Source organism: Lithobates pipiens, unplaced genomic scaffold (assembly GCF_037356315.1).
Source record: "Lithobates pipiens isolate NorthernLeopardFrog02 unplaced genomic scaffold, aLitPip1_a1.2 Scaffold_27, whole genome shotgun sequence".
NCBI classification, from domain to species: Eukaryota; Metazoa; Chordata; class Amphibia; order Anura; family Ranidae; genus Lithobates; species Lithobates pipiens.
This window is the reverse complement of record NW_027507788.1, coordinates 32486260-32505447: the sequence shown is the minus strand read 5'-3', so window position 1 is coordinate 32505447 and position 19188 is coordinate 32486260. Positions and strand designations below refer to the sequence as shown.

The 19188-nt window shown below is 42.1% G+C and overlaps 1 protein-coding gene across 1 annotated transcript; it reads right to left on the bottom strand.

The window, feature by feature from the left end:
* Window positions 1-1112: 1112 nt before the first annotated feature.
* Window positions 1113-17907, bottom strand: LOC143933145 (putative G-protein coupled receptor 33). The gene is made up of 2 exons (XM_077456080.1): window positions 17743-17907; window positions 1113-3318 (listed from the first exon to the last, which is right to left on the bottom strand). The coding sequence occupies exon 2, from the start codon at window positions 3310-3312 to the stop codon at window positions 2377-2379; it is 936 nt and encodes a 311-aa protein (XP_077312206.1). The 5' UTR covers window positions 3313-3318; window positions 17743-17907; the 3' UTR covers window positions 1113-2376.
* Window positions 17908-19188: the final 1281 nt, after the last annotated feature.

The window sequence follows — 19188 nt, the reverse complement described above, 5'->3', positions numbered from 1 at the left end:
TTTCCGACACACAAAGTTTGAGAGCAGGAGCTAAAATTTTCCGACAACAAAATCCAATCGTTTAAATTCCGATCGTGTGTAGGCAATTCCGACGGACAAAGTGCCACGCATGCTCAGAATAAATGAAGAGACCACATCTATTAGCCCATTTATAGTCCTGTCATACGTGTTCTACGTCACCTCGTTAAGAGCGATCGGTTTTTACGACAACTTTGTCCGTCCGTGTGTATGCAACACAAGTTTGGCACAAAATCCGTCGGAAAAAATCTGATGGATTTTGTTGTCGGAATGTCCGACCGTGTGTACGGGGCATAACTCCAGTATTCTAAGTCAAAGTACCGACGTACAACGACATGGGGCAGTCCACAAGTGGTTAATGTAGTTCTAAAGGCTCAAGGTTTTTTACCTTCATATATTATATGCATGGAGGTAAAAAACCTTCTGTGTGCAGCAGCCCAAATCAGGTCTCCTACCCTATCAGACAGAACTGTGATGTGCTGTGTGTCAGAGCTGTGTAAATCCCAGGACTGGATGACCAAAAGTAAAAGAGCCTCCTTATATGTATTTTTTACTTTCACACTTTTCACACTAAACAAGAAAGTATCAAAAACAGATTTATTTTTTGTAAGATAATTAGAATAGAGCACATAAGACATCCTAAAAAAATCAGGTGGTAAAATATTACCCTCTGCAGGGATCACAGATGCGTACTCCGTTCTCACACGCCGCTGAGGGCGTGAGTACGTACGGATCTTCCGAAGGTTACCGACACGGGCCGAAGGATTCCGGAACCAGCCGATCGTACTGCTTTCCTCTCGGTCGACTCGAAGCAGATAGGCAGGGTGGCCGTCCAATCACAGTTAATTTCCGGAGTTATGCAAAGCTCTCCGATAGGTTATCATATACGAAGGTTCTTCAGTGAGCAAACCTGTAGTAAGACATAAAATGCTCGGGCCGCCCGGCCACGAGCGAAGGGAAGAGGAAACAAAGGTGGACTCCGATCGTGAACGTACCGTTAAACAATCGACAAATTTATTTAGATCAAAAAAAAATAAAAAATATATATATATATATATATATATATATATATATATATATATATATATACAGCAGACCAGAGGTATGACCCAAAATGGCCAGATTACAACAAATAAAAAAGAAATAAACATAAAAAAACGGTTAAATTAAGAACAAATATACACCCTAGGAGGACGTAAGGTATTACGAAACATGTCGGGCTGTTTATGCTGATACCACCACGTTTAGAATATCCCCCAGCACGGGTGTATATTTGAGATTTTTTTTCTAAGCTAAAAAAAAATTTAGCCAACATATGTTGATCCTGCCAGAAATACAATGTCCTAGCCAGGGCTGCTGTTACAAATGATGGGGGGCCCCACTCCCCTGCTCCCCACAAAATATCAAAGGAGGGGGTGGCAGCAGGAGCTCCTCAGCAGGTGCTCGGGCCCCACTTTTGGACTGATGGGGCCCAGTACAGGAGGGCTAAATGGTCTGTGTTATCAGCAGCCTTGGTCCTAGTTCCTGTGAGCTGCACCAAAGAATATCCTACTTCCTAGCTATTTTCTGTCATTTGGATCCAGTTGCCTTGTTTGCCCCCCCAGGGGCTGACTGACCATTTGGCCACTTGGGCACTCCCTGAGGGCCCCGGGCCTCTAGGGGGCCCCATTAGGGTTGCAAGCCTCAGTAAAACCAGGGACAGTATGTAAAAATGTGTGTTTTTTTTTTTTACATCTGTCTCTGAAGTATCCCTTACTGACATCCTTTTGGTCTAAAAATCCAGAGATTATAGCTGCCCCACCTCTCCCTCAGCCAATAGAAACATGTCTGTGTATACTGTGTGTACATGTATGTGTATACTGTGTGATTGTATACTGTGTGTCTGTGTATACTGTGTGTACATGTATGTGTATACTGTGTGATTGTATACTGTGTGTCTGTGTATACTGTGTGTACATGTATGTGTATACTGTGTGATTGTATACTGTGTGTCTGTGTATACTGTGTGTACATGTATGTGTATACTGTGTGATTGTATACTGTGTGGCCCCATAATCTCTGATTGTCTAGGGGCCCTATAATCTCCTATTGCCCAGGGGCCCCATGAGTTGTCAGTCCGCGCCTGCCCCCATCCCCCCTTATGTAATGGAGATGAGGAGATGGGGATATGTTTGTAGTCCATATCGAGAAAGCAGCCTAGGGTTCAATCATAGCTCCCTCCATAAATACAGTGGAGGAGTAACGTAGCCACCCAGGCACAAGAAGTAGGTAATTTGCAGATCTACCAGGTGGAAGTACTAGTAATCTGCAATATATTACATTTTTTGGTTTAGATAGACTTTAATTAAAAAAAAAAACTCAGGATGTTAGTGGAAAAAATAAATGTATGAACTTTCGAAACTCTTTAGTAAAGTCTTCCATGATGAACAAGTAACATATGGGGCCAATTAAGCTGTAGGCATGGGTACTAATTATTTTCAGTATGAGAAGCATCCCATTCTCAAATCTGCCTCTCGCCAGATTCATGCCATAGGCTATGTGGTAAGGGGTCAAACAGATAAGGAATGTTGCTGTAGCCAGGAATATGACCTTGTAGGGTTTGGTGGAGCTCCTTCTTTGGTTTTTTATCTTGAAGAGGATTTTGAAATGACAAAATGCGATGATGACTGAGGGGAGCAGAAAACTCACAAGAATTCTAAAGAAGAACATCCCCCATTTGACTTGGGCCTCCACATTCGCCCACTTTCCCGAGAGGGTATAGTCATTGTAGCAGATGGTGAAGTTGTCCTTCCGTGTGGTCACACGAAATAGAAGATATGGAGAGCTGCAGAGGATGGCCAGACCCCACAAGCCGAAACAAGCGGCGGAGGCATTGCCAAGTCTTATGTGTCCTATGTACCAGTGGGGATGGTAGACCAGCAAATAACGATTAAGATTGACTCCGGTAATAAGGAAAACCGAAGCGAAAAGGCAGAAGGACATCATGGAGTGATGGACTTTGCACAAGAAAATTCCGAAGATCCACCGGGGTTCCATGAGGACATAGATGATTGGGAAAGGCTGCAGGAGAATAAAAACCAGGTTGGTGATAATGAGGTGAAAAATCCAAACATTGTTTACGCTCGGCTTCATCCTGAATTTCAGGACCCATAAATAGAGAATGTTTACCACCAATCCAAAGAGAAATTGGATAAATAAGAGAATGGAGACTAATAATTTTGAAGCTGTGATCCCTAAGGTTGGGGATTCAGTAGATGTGTTGAACTGAAAGCTCAGGCTGAATGTGGTAATCATTCTCCGCTGTGAAAAATAAAAACAGAATATCTAAGTATTATAGGTGTACAAAGAAAAATTACACATATATGTGTAATGCAAATAAATATATATATATATATACATATATATATATATATATATATTTTTTTTTTTTTATTATTATAATACAGGGTTCATATAGCACCAACAGTTTACGCTGCACTTTACAATATAAAGGGGGACAATATAATTATGATACAGTTCAATACACAAGGAATAATATATATAATAAAGACAATATCTAGGTTTTATAGGTATATTATTTATAAAAATAACAACAGAATATCTGAGTAGTATAAGAATTTTTTTATATATATATATATTTTCAGTACCGTATTTTCCGGCGTATAAGACGACCTTTTACATGTAAATAAATTGGCCAAAAAGCAGGGGTCGTCTTATACGCCGGGTCAGCCCCTCGGATGGCTGCTTGGTGTTCGGTAATACTGTATGTAGCTTCGGCTACATACAGTATATACCGCTGAGCCAATCCTGGTGAGCGATGTATTCAAATGAATACAGAGCCTGCTCGGATTGGAGTAACGACCTCTGCCAATCCGAGCAGGCTACTCTGTAGCCTGCTCGGATTGCCTTGGAGAGTCAGAGAGGCGCGGGCTGATGATGTTACAGCCTCTTCCAATCCAAGCAGGCTTTGTATTCATTAATAGAATACATCGCTCGCCATGATTGGCTCCAGCAAATGCAGAAAGAAGGAAGAAATATGAAGCCTCGGAAGCCTCGAAAGCCGGGTCGTCTTATGCGGTAAGTACAGTTTTAAAAGTGTTTTTGTCCTGTAAGATTAGAGGGTCGTCTTATATGCCGGGTCGCCTTATACACCGGCAAATACGGTATATCTACGTATTATAGGTATAATAGTTAAAATAACAACAGAATATGTGAGTATTATAAATATACAAAGAAACACACACACACACACACACACACACACACACACACACACACACACACACACACTATATTACTAAAAGTATTGGGACGCCTGCCCTTACACGCACATGAACTTTAATGGTATTCCAGTCATATCCTGTAGAGTTCAATACTGAGTTGGCCCACCCTTTGCAGCTATAACCGTTCAACTCTTCTGGGAAGGCCGTCCACAAGGTTTAGGAGTGTGTCTATGGGAATGTTTGGCCGTTCTTACAGCAGTGTATTTTTTGAGGTCAGGCACTGATGTTGGACAAGAAGGCCTGGCTCACAATCTTTTCTCTAATTCATCTCACAGATGTTCTATCAGGTTGAGGTCAGGACAATGTGCAGACCAGTCAAGCTCAACAACCCCAAGCTCCCTCATCCATGTCTTTATGGACCTTGCTTTGCGCACTGGTCCAAATCATTTGCTGGGGATTATGGTGAGGGGTAGTATTTCAGGGGTTGGGCTTGGCCCGTTAGTTCCAGTGAAGGGAACTCTTAAGGCGTCAGCATAACAAGATATTTTGGACAATTTCATGCTCCCAACTTTGTGGGAACAGTTTGGGGATGGTCCCTTCCTGTTCCAACATGACTGCGCACCAGTGCACAAAGCAAGGTCCATAAAGACATGGATGAGTGAGTTTGGGGTGGAGGAACTTGATTCCCATAGACACACTTCTAAACCTTGTGGACGGCCTTCCCAGAAGAGTTGAAGCTGTTATATCTGCAAAGAGTGGGCCAACCCAATACTGAGCCCTACCGACTAATGCCGCGTACACACGGTTGGACTTTCTCAACGGAGCGCGTTGTCGGAAATTCCGACTGTTTGTAGGCTCCATCTGAGTTTTTCCATCAGCATTTCCGAAACACAAAATTTGAGATCTGTGTGTCGTGTGTGTGTGTGTATATTAAATACAGAATATCGAAGTATTATAAGCTTACAAATATATAATATTGACTCAATCAATAAATTTTCAAAGAATTATGTGGAATCTGTTCCTTTAAGGATCCAGAAGAGAGCCAGCACTGCATAGATTGGATAAAAACATACAGTAAGCAAGACCCAGCTGTTTTGTTCCACGTTCCATATTTTGACAGGTTTTTTTTTTTTATATTAAAATGCGTCTGTTTTTATAAAATTCTTATTTCAAAAATTTCAGAAGCACTCCTGCAATCTGAAGGAAATATCACCGCAATTTTAAGAGACTAATGTTTGTATTTTCAGCTCCATCTAGAAGCCAGTATAGTTTTCTGAATGATGAGAAATGTATATCACAGTTTGACCACTAGATGGAGTAAATGATACAAGAATTAAAGGGTAACTCCACTTTTGTGGGGAAAAAATAGCACATAATATATAAAAAAAAAAAAATATATGTATATATATATATATATATATATATATATATATATATATATATATATGTATATATGTATATATATATATATATATATATATGTATATATATATATATATATATATATATATATATATATATATGTGTATGTGTATATATATATATATATATATGCATATATATATATATATATATATATATATATATATATATATATATTATGTGCTATTTTTTTCCCCACAAAAGTGGAGTTACCCTTTAATTCTTGTATCATTTACTCCATCTAGTGGTCAAACTGTGGTATAAAGTCATATTGTAATTAAATGTTATTAAAAGTTACCTTTCCTTTTCAATCTGCAGCACTGTCATTTTCTGTAAAATGTAATATGGTCACCTGGAGGCATTCTGTACGCAGATGATATATAGAATGCGATTTTCCCAGAAGTCTGCCCAAAGATACAAGTCAGATTTTGAGCATCCCCTGCAACAAAAATGTCATTTTTGGTGAAATACTCCCAATGGGGAAATCACACAAAGGGACCCTGTCCTTTTCCTCATTGAAACCCTGCAGCTGCAGCAGCTGATTGATAATTACTCCCATACAGATTCACTCAGAGACACAGACAAATAGCTGTATCTTTAGAATAACAAAAGGAATCTGCAACAACGTTTGTTAAAACCCCTGCAATGTACATAGATCGCCCAGAATGGAATGTTTCTTTGTCAACAAAAGTTGAGTTATGCCCCATACACACGGTCGGACATTCCAACGACAAAATCCGTCGGATTTTTCAGACGGATTTCGGCACAAACTTGTCTTGCATACTCACGGTCGCACAAAGTTGTCGGAAAATCGACGGGACTACGACAAAGTTGTCGGTACGACGTGACTACAAAGAGGGCAGTAGCCAATAGGTTTTGTCTCGTAATTTATTCTGAGAATGCGCGGCACTTTGTCTGTCGGAATTGTCTACACACGATCGGAATTTAAACGATCAAATTTTGTTGTCAGAAAATTTTAGATCCTGCTCTCAAACTTTGTGTGTCGGAAATTCCGACGGAAAAAGTCCGATGGAGCCCACACACACGATCGGATTTTCCGACAACGCGATCCGATCGCACATTTTCCGTCGGAAAGTCAGACCATGTGTACAAGGCATAACTCCTTAATCTCCTTTAATCTCCTAATTTCCAGCTTCCAAGAATGCTTTTGACATTTGTGCAGCAAATGTTTTGTAAATATCCCCCATGTGTATCTAAACTCTTTGCAAAAAAGGTAATATATAACAGCTGATCGCCGCATCAGGCTTTTTACCTCCCTCCACTTCTTTCCTTTCCTTTAGGCCCCTTTCACACGGATGGCTGTTCTGCCGCAGTTTAGCATGTTTATTTTTTTTCTGTGAAATTCAAGACTCCAGGCACAGCGATCAGCAGCATTTGTACAGTGCAATTACCTGCGTTTATGTGCGTTTCTGTGCAGTTGCGTTCAGTTGCAGTTATCTAATATAGTCGTTCCCATAGCAACCCTTTTTTTTTTCTTGATCCCTTGAATCCCTTCTCACGCTGCTATCCGCAGTTGACACAAAAGACTGCGATTACCTGCGGTTATGTGCATATAGCTGCGCTACATCGCACCTGGACGCATTCAATTCTATTTTTTCTATCCGCACCGAACCGCATGTAACGAAATCGCAGGTAAACGTTGTGTGTGAATGGGGCCATAGGAAAGCATTATGTGCTTTTAGCTGCGGTAGAAAATTAGAAAATCCGCAGCTAAAAGCGCCATTCTATCCGTCCGTGTGAAAGGGGCCTTATGCTCACCTGGTAATCCTGCCAGCAAGTCTTATTAAAGAATGCCCTAGTGTGACTGTATTGATGTACTTTATACTGAAATAAATGAAAACCTTTTGAACGTAAACTTAACCAGTTGCCGACCGCCGCACGACGATGTACGTCGACAGCATGGCACGGGCAGGCATATTGGCGTACATGTACGTCCCTGCCTTGCCCCGGGTCGGGGGCCCGATCGGGCCCCCCCCGGTGCCTGCGGCGGTCGGTATTCGTTCGGGACCGATCCGGGATGAGGGGGCGGCCATTCATTCATGGCCACCCCCTCGCGATCGCTCCCGACGAATAGAAAGTCTTCGTGACATCACTTCCTCTCCTGTAATGTAAACACAGGAGAGGAAATGATGTAATCTCTCCTCGTGTCGGTCTTTTTCGTTCCGGCACGGAGGAGAGAGGATCGGTGAGTTGCACCAACACACTACACTAACAGTAGAACACGCCAGGCACACTTTTCACCCCCCTGATCACCCCCCAATCACCCCCCAATCACCCCTGCCCCCCCCAGTCACAGTGACACCAAGTGCATTTTTATTTTTTTATTTTTTATTTTTTTGCATTGGTGTCATTTGTGACTGTAATAACTGTTAGGGCAGTTAGGGTTAGCCCCCTTTAGCTCTAGGGTGCCCCCCTAACCCCCCCAATAAAGGTTTAACCCCGTGATCACCCCCCGTCGCCAGTGTCACTAATAAGCGATTTTTTTCTGATCGCTGTATTAGTGTCACAGGTGACGCTAGTTAGGCAGGTAAGTATTTGGGTTCGCCGCAGCTTTTTATAGCGTCAGGGACCCCCATATACTACCGCATAGCCCCCTGATTGCCCCCCAGTTAACCCTTTCACCAGTGATCACCATATAACTGTTACAGGTGACGCTGGTTGGTTAGTTATTTTTTTTTTGTTTCAGGGCACCCGCCATTTATTACCTAATAAAGGTTTAACCCCCTGATCACCCGGCGGGTGATATAAGTTTGAGGGTCAGATAAGGTCTGCGTCGCCCCAGCGTCAGGTTAGTGCCAGTACCGCTAACACCCACGCGCAAAGCATACACCTCCCTTAGTAATATAGTATCTGATCAGATCTATATTAGCATTGCCTGCATTTTAGGTTTCCCAAAACGCATTGTTAGCGGGATCAGCCCAGATACCCGCTAGCACCTGCGTTTAGCCCCTCCGCCAAGCCCAGCCCAGCCCACCCAAGTGCAGTATCGATCGATCACTGTCACTTACAAAACACAACACACATAACTGCAGCGTTCGCAGAGTCAGGCTTGATCCCTGCGATCGCTAACAGTTTTTTTTGTAGCGTTTTGAAACAGTCGCTGACAGGCTAGGTGCTTTTTTACCTGTGAGTCTCACTAGTGTACCCCTAAATTTAGAGCCCAAAATGGCAAAGCGAAGGTACACTAGTGAAGAGGCCTACACGTTTCTGAGCATGACAGATAGTGAAGAGGACGTCACTCATCTGTCAGATTCAGGCTCAGAATACGATCCTGTAGAGGACAGCGGCTCCATGACAGATAGCTCTGACGACGGAGATGAGGCCTCTGTTAGGGACAGGTGTGCCCGATCCCGAATGTATTCTGTTGTTGAGGTGCATAAACCGCAGGCCACTCGTATGGAGCAGAGACGTACTAGAGCCGCTCATCCTTCTGGTGAACTGGCAAGCACCAGCGGCCTAGTACACCCTGGACCTACATCCAGCACTGCAGTAACACGTGGTGACGTGGCGAGTCCCATAAGTGCAGTTCAAGCTGGCGAGGTGGCAAGCACAAGTAGTGTCCCGCTGCCACCAAGAAGACAAAGACAGGCCCGTCGTACCCATAGTGCCCTTCCTGCAGAATTCGCCAATCCTATTTGGGTGCCCACCACTTCTGCAGAACCCGTACTTCCCCCATTCACTGGCCAACCTGGCATTAAGGTGGAAACAGTTGATTTTACGACACTTGACTTTTACTCACTGTTTTTCACCGAAGATCTCTTTAGATCTATTGTGGACCAAACCAATTTGTACGCTGCTCAACACATCGCCACTATTCCCCAGTCCGCCCTTGCCAAACAATGGAAACCAGTTACGGTTTCCGAATTTAAAATCTTTCTGGGCCTCTCCCTCAACATGGGCATAACCAAAAAGAGTGAGTTGCGGTCATATTGGTCCACTGACCCAATTCACCATATGAGCGTGTTCTCTGTTTCCATGTCCAGGGCACGATACGAGATGATTTTGCGGTTCATGCACTTCAGCGACAATGAACTCTGTCGTCCTCGTGGAGACCCTGAGTACGATCGGCTCTACAAAATTCGGCCCCTCATAAACCACTTCAACCAACGTTTTGCAGACTTGTTTACTCCCGATCAAGTTGTCTGCGTTGATGAGTCCCTGATTAAGTTTTCTGGTCGCTTGTCATTCAAACAATACGTCCCCAACAAGCGTTCCAGATACGGGGTCAAGATGTATAAGCTCTGTGACAGGGCCACAGGCTATACACGTAGTTTCATGGTTTATGAGGGAAGAGATAGTCACGTAGAGCCGGAGAACTGCCATGACTACATAGGAAGCGCTGGCAAGATAGTGTGGGACATGGTGTCACCCTTATTCGGAAAGGGGTACCACTTGTACGTGGACAATTATTACACAAGCGTGCCACTGTTTAGTCACTTGTTTGATCAGCAGATTGGAGCATGTGGCACCGTGCGACCTAATCGCCGGGGCTTTCCCCAGCGGCTTGTAGAGTCCCGTCTTAGGCTGGGGGAGAGAGCCTGCTTGCGCAGTAATAATTTGCTCGCTATGAAGTAGAGGGATAATAAGAATGTTTTCGTTCTTACCTCCCTTCATGCAGACACGACGGTCCAAATTCCTACGGCGACTGGTATTGTGGAGAAACCCCTCTGTGTCCACAAATATAACCTTAACATGGGAGGGGTGGACCTCAATGACCAGTTGTTGGCGCCGTATCTAGTTGCCCGTAAGTCCAGACGCTGGTACAAAAAAGTGTCTGTTTATTTATTCCAATTGGCTATACTGAATGCTTATGTACTACACAAAGCTTCAGGACGGACTGGATCCTTCCTTAAATTCCAGGAGGATATCGTCAGAGCCCTTCTGTATCCAGGCGGTGCTCCACCTCACCTTCCCCTACCAGATGCAGTAAGCCGGCTGCATGAGAGGCATTATTCTTATGTCATCCCGAGTACCCCTACCCAACGAGCCCCCCAAAGAAAATGTCGTGTCTGCAGAAAGCGCGGATTTAGGCGTGACACCCGTTCTTATTGTCCCCGCTGTCCTGACCAGCCTGGTCTTTGTCAGGGTGAGTGTTTTGAACGCTACCATTCACTAGTTGAGTATTAGCGTAGGGTACAGCATTGCACAGGCTAGGCACACGTTCACAGGGTCTCCCAAGATGCCATTGCATTTTGAGAGACCCAAACCGCTGGAACCGTTACAACAGAAAAAGTGTTAAAAAAAAAAAAAAAAGTGTTAAAAAAAAAAAAAAGTAAAAAAAAAAAAAACAAAAAAAATATAAAATAAAAAAAACAAAAATAGTTGTCGTTTTATTGTTCTCTCTCTCTCTATTCTCTCTCTATTGTTCTGCTCCTTTGTACTGTATTCTATTCTGCAATGTTTTATTGTTAACCATTTTTTGTTTTCAGGTACGCCATTCAGCTGTAGCGTGGATTTATTTATCTTGACAGCAACAGCGTTTGCTCCCACGATATGTAAAGCCACGACTCCAGCGCTGTCGGAGGTGATTTCACCACCACAGTTAAAAAAGAGCATATATGCCGAAGCATGGGGGCATAAGGGGTGGAGGAGCGATTTTGCTCCTAATGCCGCGTACATACAGTCAAAATTCCGACGGAGGGCTTGCCCGTGGAAAAGTTTGAATGTATGTACGCGGCATAACTTTTTTGCGGGAGGATGCCCCCATGCTTCGGCATATATATATTTTAGGCACAGATTGTGTTAAATGTGTTATTTTTTGCGATTTTTTTTTTGTATTTGCTTTGCAGGTATGGTAAGTCCTACTGTTATACTGTAATGTTACTTTGTTTTATTGTTAACCATCATTTGCTTAGCAGGTACGCCATTCAGTTGCAGCGTGGATTTATTTATCTTGACAGCAACAGCGTTTGCTCCCATGATACATAAAGCCGCGATTCCAGCACTGTCGGGGGTGATTTCACCACCACAGTTAAAAAAGAGCATATATGCCGAAGCATGGGGGCATAAGGGGTGGAGGAACGATCTGCTCCTACCTTTTGCGGGAGGATGCCCCCATGCTTCGGCATATATAAATGGTGCATGTATGCCCACCATTAGAAAGTGGGTGGATGAAGGGTGGTATCTAATGGTGGGCATACCCACCGATCAATATTTTTTTTTCGTTCAGCCCACAGGCTGCATGAAAAAAAAATTACAATATATGCCCAACCAGTTCCAGCAACATACTGGTATGTTGCGGGACTTTGAGTGCTTATACCAGAATGATGCCTGCAGGTTTAGGTATCATCTTGGTATCATTCTTTTCAGCCAGCGGTCGGCTTTTATGTAAAAGCAATCCTAGCGGCTAATTAGCCTCTAGACTACTTTTACAAGCAGTGGGAGGGAATGTCCCCCCCCCCCCCGCACCATCTTCCATGGTTTTCTCAGGCTCTCCTGTCCCAACAGGAAACCTGAGAATGCAGCCGGTGGTTCCGCCAGCTGACCATAGAGCTGATCAGAGACCAGAATGGCTCCAATCATCTCTATGGCCTAAGACACCGGAAGCTACGAGCATTTCATGACTTAGATTTTGCGGGATGTAAACAGCGCCATTGGGAAATTGGGAAAGCATTTTATCACACCGATCTTGGTGTGGTCAGATGCTTTGAGGACAGAGGAGAGATCTAGGGTCTGATAGACCCTAATTTTTTTAAAAAAGAGTACCTGTCACTACCTATTGCAATCATAGGGGATATTTACATTCCCTGAGATAACAATAAAAATCATAAAAAAATATATATAAATGAAAGGAACAGTTTAAAAAAAAATAAAAAAAGCAAAATAAATAATAAAAAAAATAAAAATAAAAAAAAACACCCCTGTCCCCCCCTGCTAAGGCGCAACGCGGAACGCAAGCGTTGGTCTGGTGGCATATGTAAACAGCAATTGCACCATGCATGTGAGGTATCACCACGAAGGTCAGATCGAGGGTACTAATTTTAGCAGTAGACCTCCTCCGTAAATCTAAAGTGGTCACCTGTAAAGGCATTTAAAGGCTTTTAAAAATGTACGTAGTTTGTCGCTGCTGCACGTTTCTGTGCAATTTTAAAGCATGTCATGTTTGGTATCCATGTACTCGGCCTAAGATCATATTTTTTATTTCATCAAACATTTGGGCAATATAGTGATTTTTAGTGCATTAAAATAAAAAAAAGTGTGTTTTTTCCCCAAAAAATGCGTTTGAAAAATCGCTGCGCAAATACCGTGTGAAAAAAAAAAAATGAAACACCCACCATTTTAATCGGTAGGGCTTTTGCTTTAAAAAAACACTTCATGTTTGGGGGTTCAAAGTAATTTTCTTGCAAAAAAAAATATTTTTTCATGTAAACAAAAAGTGTCAGAAAGGGCTTTTTCTTCAAGTGGTTAGAAGAGTGGGTGATGTGTGACATAAGCTTCTAAATGTTGTGCATAAAATGCCAGGACAGTTCAAAACCCCCCCAAATGACCCCATTTTAGAAAGTAGACACCCCAAGCTATTTGCTGAGAGGCAGGTCGAGTCCATGGAATATTTTATATTTTGACAAAAGTTGTGGAAAAAATACATTATTATTTTTTTTTTTTTTTTTTTTGCACAAAGTTGTCAGTAAATGATATATTGCTCAAACATGCCATGGTTATATGTAAAATTACACCCCAAAATACATTCTGTTGCTTCTCCTGAGTACGGGGATACCACAAGTGTGAGACCTTTTGGGAGCCTAGCCGCGTACAGTACCCCAAAATCCAAGCACCACCTTCAGGATTTCTAAGGGTGTAAATTTTAGATTTCATTCCTCACTGCCTATCACAGTTTCGGAGGCCATGGAATGCCCAGATAGCACAAAATCCCCCCAAGTGACCCCATTTTGGAAAGGAGACACCCCAAGCTATTTGCCGAGAGGTATGGTGAGTATTTTGCAGACCTTCATTTTTGTCACAAAGTTTTGAAAATTGAAAAAAAGAAAAAAAATATACATTATTTTTTTTTTCTTCATTTTCAAAAACAAATGAGAGCTGCAAAATACTCACCATGCCTCTCGGCAAATAGCTTGGGGTGTCTACTTTCCAAAATGGGGTCATTTTGGGGGGTTTTGTGCTATTTTGGCATTTTATGGCCTTCAAAACTGTGATAGGTAGTGAGGTGTAAAATCAAAAATTTACACCCTTAGAAATCCTGAAGGCGGTTCTTGGTTTTCGGGGCCCCGTACGCGACTAGGCTCCCAAAAAGTCCCACACATGTGGTATCCCCGTACTCAGGAGAAGCAGCAGAATTTATTTTGGGGTATCATTTCACATATGTCCCTGGCATGTGTGAGCAATATATCATTTAGTGACAACTTTGTGAAAAAAAAAATAAAAAATAAAAAGTTTGTAATTTTCCCGCAACTTGCGGCAAAATATAAAATATTCCATGGACTCAACATGCCTCTCAGCAAATAGCTTGGGGTGTCTACTTTCTAAAATGGGGTCATTTGTGGGGGTTTTGTGCCATCTTGGCATTTTATGGCCTTCAAAACTGTAATAGGTAGTGAGGCGTGAAATCAAAGATTTACGCCCTTAGAAAGCCTGAAGGCGGTTCTTGGCTTTTGGGGCCCCGTACGCAGCTAGGCTCCCAAAAAGTCCCACATATGTGGTATCCCCGTACTCAGGAGAAGCAGCAGAATTTATTTTGGGGTGTCATTTCACATATGCCCATGGCATGCGTGAGCAATATATCATTTAGTGACAACTTTGTGAAAAAAATAAAAAAATAAAAAAAGTTTGTAATTTTCCCGCAACTTGCGGCAAAATATAAAATATTCCATGGACTCAACATGCCTCTCAGCAAATAGCTTGGGGTGTCTACTTTCTAAAATGGGGTCATTTGTGGGGGTTTTGTGCCATCTTGGCATTTTATGGCCTTCAAAACTGTGATAGGTAGTGAGGAGTAAAATGACATATGTATGCCCTTAGAAATCCTGAAGGCGGTGCTTGGCTTTCGGGGCCCCGTACGCGGCTAGGCTTCCAAAAAGTCGACCACATGTGGTATCCCCGTACTCAGGAGAAGCAGCAGAATGTATTTTGGGGTAAAATTCCACATATAACCATGGCATGTGTGAGCAATATATCATTTAGTGACAACTTTGTGTAAAAAAAAAAAAAAAAATTTTTTTTTTTGTCATTATTCAATCGCTTGCGGCAAAAAAATAAAATATTCAATGGGCTCAACATGCCTCTTATCAATTTCCTTAGGGTGTCTACTTTCCAAAATGGGGTCATTTGGGGGGGTTTTGTACTGCCCTGCCATTTTAGCACCTCAAGAAATGAGATAGGCAGTCATAAACTAAAAGCTGCGTAAATTCCAGAAAATGTACCTTAGTTTGTAGATGTGACAACTTTTGCGCAAACCAATAAATATACAGTTATTGACTTTTTTTTTACCAAAGACATGTGGCTGAATACATTTTGGCCTAAATGTATGACTAAAATTGAGTTTATTGGATTTTTCTAATAACAAAAAGTAGAAAATATCATTTTTTTTCAAAATTTGCGGTCTTTTTACGTTTATATCGCAAAAAATAAAAATCGCAGAGGCAATCAAATACCATCAAAAGAAAGCTCTATTTGTGGGAAGAAAAGGACGCAAATTTTGTTTGGGTACAACATTGCATGACCGCGCAATTACCAGTTAAAGCAGCGCAGTGCCAAAGTGTAAAAAGACCTCTGGTCATTTACCAGCAAAATGGTCCGGTCTGAAAGGGGTTAAAAAAAAAAAATTCTTTACTGTTTCCTTTAACCACTTGCCGACTGCTGCATGCCAATATATGTCGGCACAATGGCAGCGGTGGGCAAATGGACGTACCTGTACATCCCCTTTAATTGGTGGGGCTAGCGGGCACGCACGCACCCGCTGCATACAGCATGACCGTGCCCCCGGGACCCGCGGACTCTATGTACGCCGGTCTCCCGGCAATCATGTCACAGAGCCAAAGAACGGGGAATGTAAACAAGGCATTTCTCCATTCTGCCTAGTTACATGACAGACATCACTTCTCTCTGTCATCTGGAGCATCGATTGCTGTCATGTCAGCGGTAGCCCATCCCCCTCAACAATATGAATAGAATCACTCCCTAGGACACACTTAACCCCTTGATCTCCCCCTAGTGTTTAATCCCTTCCCTGCCAGTGTCATTTATACAGTAATCAGTGCATTTTTATAGCACTGATCGCTGTATAGATGACAATGGTCCCAAAATAGTGTCAAAAGTGTCCGATGTGTCCGCCATAATGTTGCAGTCACGATAAAAATCGTCAACCATTAGTAATAAAAAAAAAAGAATAAAAAAAATGCCATAAAACTATCCCCTACTTTGTAGATGCTATAACTTTTGTGCAAACCAATCAATATACTCTTATTGCGATTTTTATTTTTTAACAAAAATATGTAGAAGAATACATATCGGCCTAAACTGAGGAAAACATTTGTTTTTTATATATATTTTGCGGGATATTTATTATAGCAAAAAGTAAAAAATATTGCTTTTTTTTTTTAATTGTGGCTCTTTTTTTGTTTATAGCTCAAAAAATAAAAAACGCAGAGGTGATCAAATACCACCAAAAGAAAGCTCTATTTGTGGGGAAAAAAGGACGTCAATTTTGTTTGAGGCTCAACGTCGCACGACGGCGCAAATTGTCAGTTAAAGCGACGCAGTGCCGAATAGCAAAAAGTGCTCTGGTCAGGAAGGGGCTAAAATCTTCTGGGGCTGAAGCGGTTAACCACTTGCCGGTGTCCTATCATATAAGGTCCCCCATCCGATAGTGTCCGCTGTGTACTGCGCATGCGCAGTACACAGCAACACAGATTCCGAAAATAGCCGAGGATGAACGGCGCCTGCGCCGTGAGTCCAGGTTCTATCTCCACCATCCAAGTGGACATAGAGTAGGAATATAAAAGAGCCAAGCGCAGCGAGGCCAAGCCCGAAGCGTGGCGAGCGAAGCTCGCCCGCGAGTGGCCCTCTAATATTCACAACCCTATGTCCGCTTGGATGGTGGGGCTACCACCTCCACTCACGGCGCAGGCGCCGTTCAGCTTTGGAGATTTTCCGAAGCTTCGTCTGCTATCCGGGGTGGACACTATATGATGGCAGGACACTATCTGCCAGAACACCGGCCGTGCTATAGCCGAATGGTGGCTACAGCGTGGACGGACAGTTCTGGGAGGCCGTCATATGACGTTGGCGCGCTCTGTGACCACAGTGTCCTTCGGACACTGCTAATCACAGATTGAGGTAAAGAACCAATCAGCAGCTCTTTACCACGTTATCAGCTGTGTCCAGAGGCTGGTTATCGGCTTTCCTTTCCTCATGCTGACAGCATGAGAAAGGGAGAAGAGAGCCGATAACCGACTTCTGTAAAAAGAGACTTCTACACTGATAATCAGGGCACTGACTGTTAGTGTCCTGATTATCAGTACAGTCCCAACAGTGCCCATCAGTGCTGCCAATCAGTGCTTGCTCAATAGTGCCACCGATCAGTGCCACCCATTAGTGCCTCCAATCCATGTCGCCTATCATTGCCCATAAGTGCCGCCTATCAGTGCCACCTATCAGTGTTGATCAGTGCTGCCTATTAGTGCTACATTTTAGTGCCTCCTCATTAGTGCCCTTCAGTGCAGCCTATCAGTTCACATCGGTGAAGGAGAAAAATGTACAAAATTTTCCGACAGAAATGAAGAAAAACGTTTTTTTTCCCCCAAAATTTTCAGTTTTTAAGCAAAACATTAAAAAAAAAACCCAGATGTGATTAAATACCACAAAAAAAAGCTCTATTTGTGTGAAAAAAATATTATTTGAATAAAAAATTGTTATTTGAACACAGTGTTGGATGACCGTGCAATTTGTCATTCAAAGCGCAACAGTGTTGAAAGCTGAAAATTGGCCTGGGGAGGAAGAGGGTAAAAGTGCCCGGTATTGAAGTGGTTAACCATAAGGAGCCATTTAAAGTTCTGCTCTAATGAAGGAAACCCATCCCCCACCATCAACGACAACTGTCACCTACCGATCCCCCTGTGTCAGATCCCAAGTCTTCTCTCCTCCTCACCACAGAGTGGGGCCGTCCTTCTTCAGAGGTCCGCGTCCTCTCGGGGACTGAAGACCAACAATGGATCACCGATCTCTACCTGAATCAAATGAGAAGCCCTGGTGGACTCCAATGTCTGTTAATTGTCTGTGTAGCCTGTTACTCTGTGTCAGGAAGAAGGAAATATCTCTTTAATCTTATCTTTGTTTAAACTTCATGATGAAGTTTAAAACAAACATCAGATCAGCTTTTTTTTTTTCTGTTTCTGAATATAAAACCTCTAACCAAGCTCACTATTAATACAGTGCATCCGGAAAGTATTCACACAGCTTCACTTTTTCCTCATTTTTTTACAGACGTATTCCAAAATGGATTAAATTCATTATTTTCCTCAAAATTCTACAAACAATCCCCCATAATGACAACGTGAAAGAAGTTTGTTTGAAAGCTTTGCAACTTTATTAAAAATAAAAAACAAAAACAAATTCCATGTACATAAGTATTCACAGCCTTTGCTCAATACTTTGTTGAAGCACCTTTGGCGCCAATTACAGTCTATACGTAAATCGCACAAAAATTGTATCTCCTTATTCTCATCTTTGCTTAACCCTTTCATGACTAAGCCTATTTCTGACATTTGGTGTTTACAAGTTAAAATCAGTATTTTTTTTTCTAGAAAATTATTAAAACCCCCAAATATTATATAGATTTTTTTTTATCAGAGAACCTAGAGAATAAAATGGCGATTGTTGCAATATTTTATGTCACACGGTATTTGTGCAGCAGTGTTTTAAACGCAACTTTTTGGGAAAAGGGACACTTTCATGAATAAAAAAAACAAAAAAACAAACAGTATAGTTATCCCAATTTGTTTGTATAATGTGAAAGATGATGTTACACCAAGTAAATAGATACCAAACATGTCACTCTTTATAATTGCACGCACTCGTGGAATGGCAACAAACTTTGGTACCTAAAAATCTCCATAGGTGATGTTTTAATTTTTTTTTACGGTTACCAGGTTAGAGTTACAGAGGAGTTCTAGTGCCAGAATTATTGCTCTCGCTCTGACGATTGTGGCGATATCTCACATGTGTGATTTGAACACCATTTACATATGCGGGCGCTACTCGCGTATTTCCGTATTTCTTTGCTGCTCAAGCTCGCAGTGATGGGGGGGGGCTTTGAAAAAAATATATTTTTCTTACTTTTTTTTTAAAACACAATTTAATAATATAAAAATAAATAAGAAAAATATATTTTTCTTACTTTTTTTTTAAAACACAATTTAATAATATAAAAATAAATATCACTTTTATTGCTGTCACAAGGAATGTAAACATCCCTTGTGACAGTAATAGGTGGTGACAGGTACTCTTTATGGAGGGATCGGGGGGTCTGAAAGACCTCCAATTCCTCCTTTGC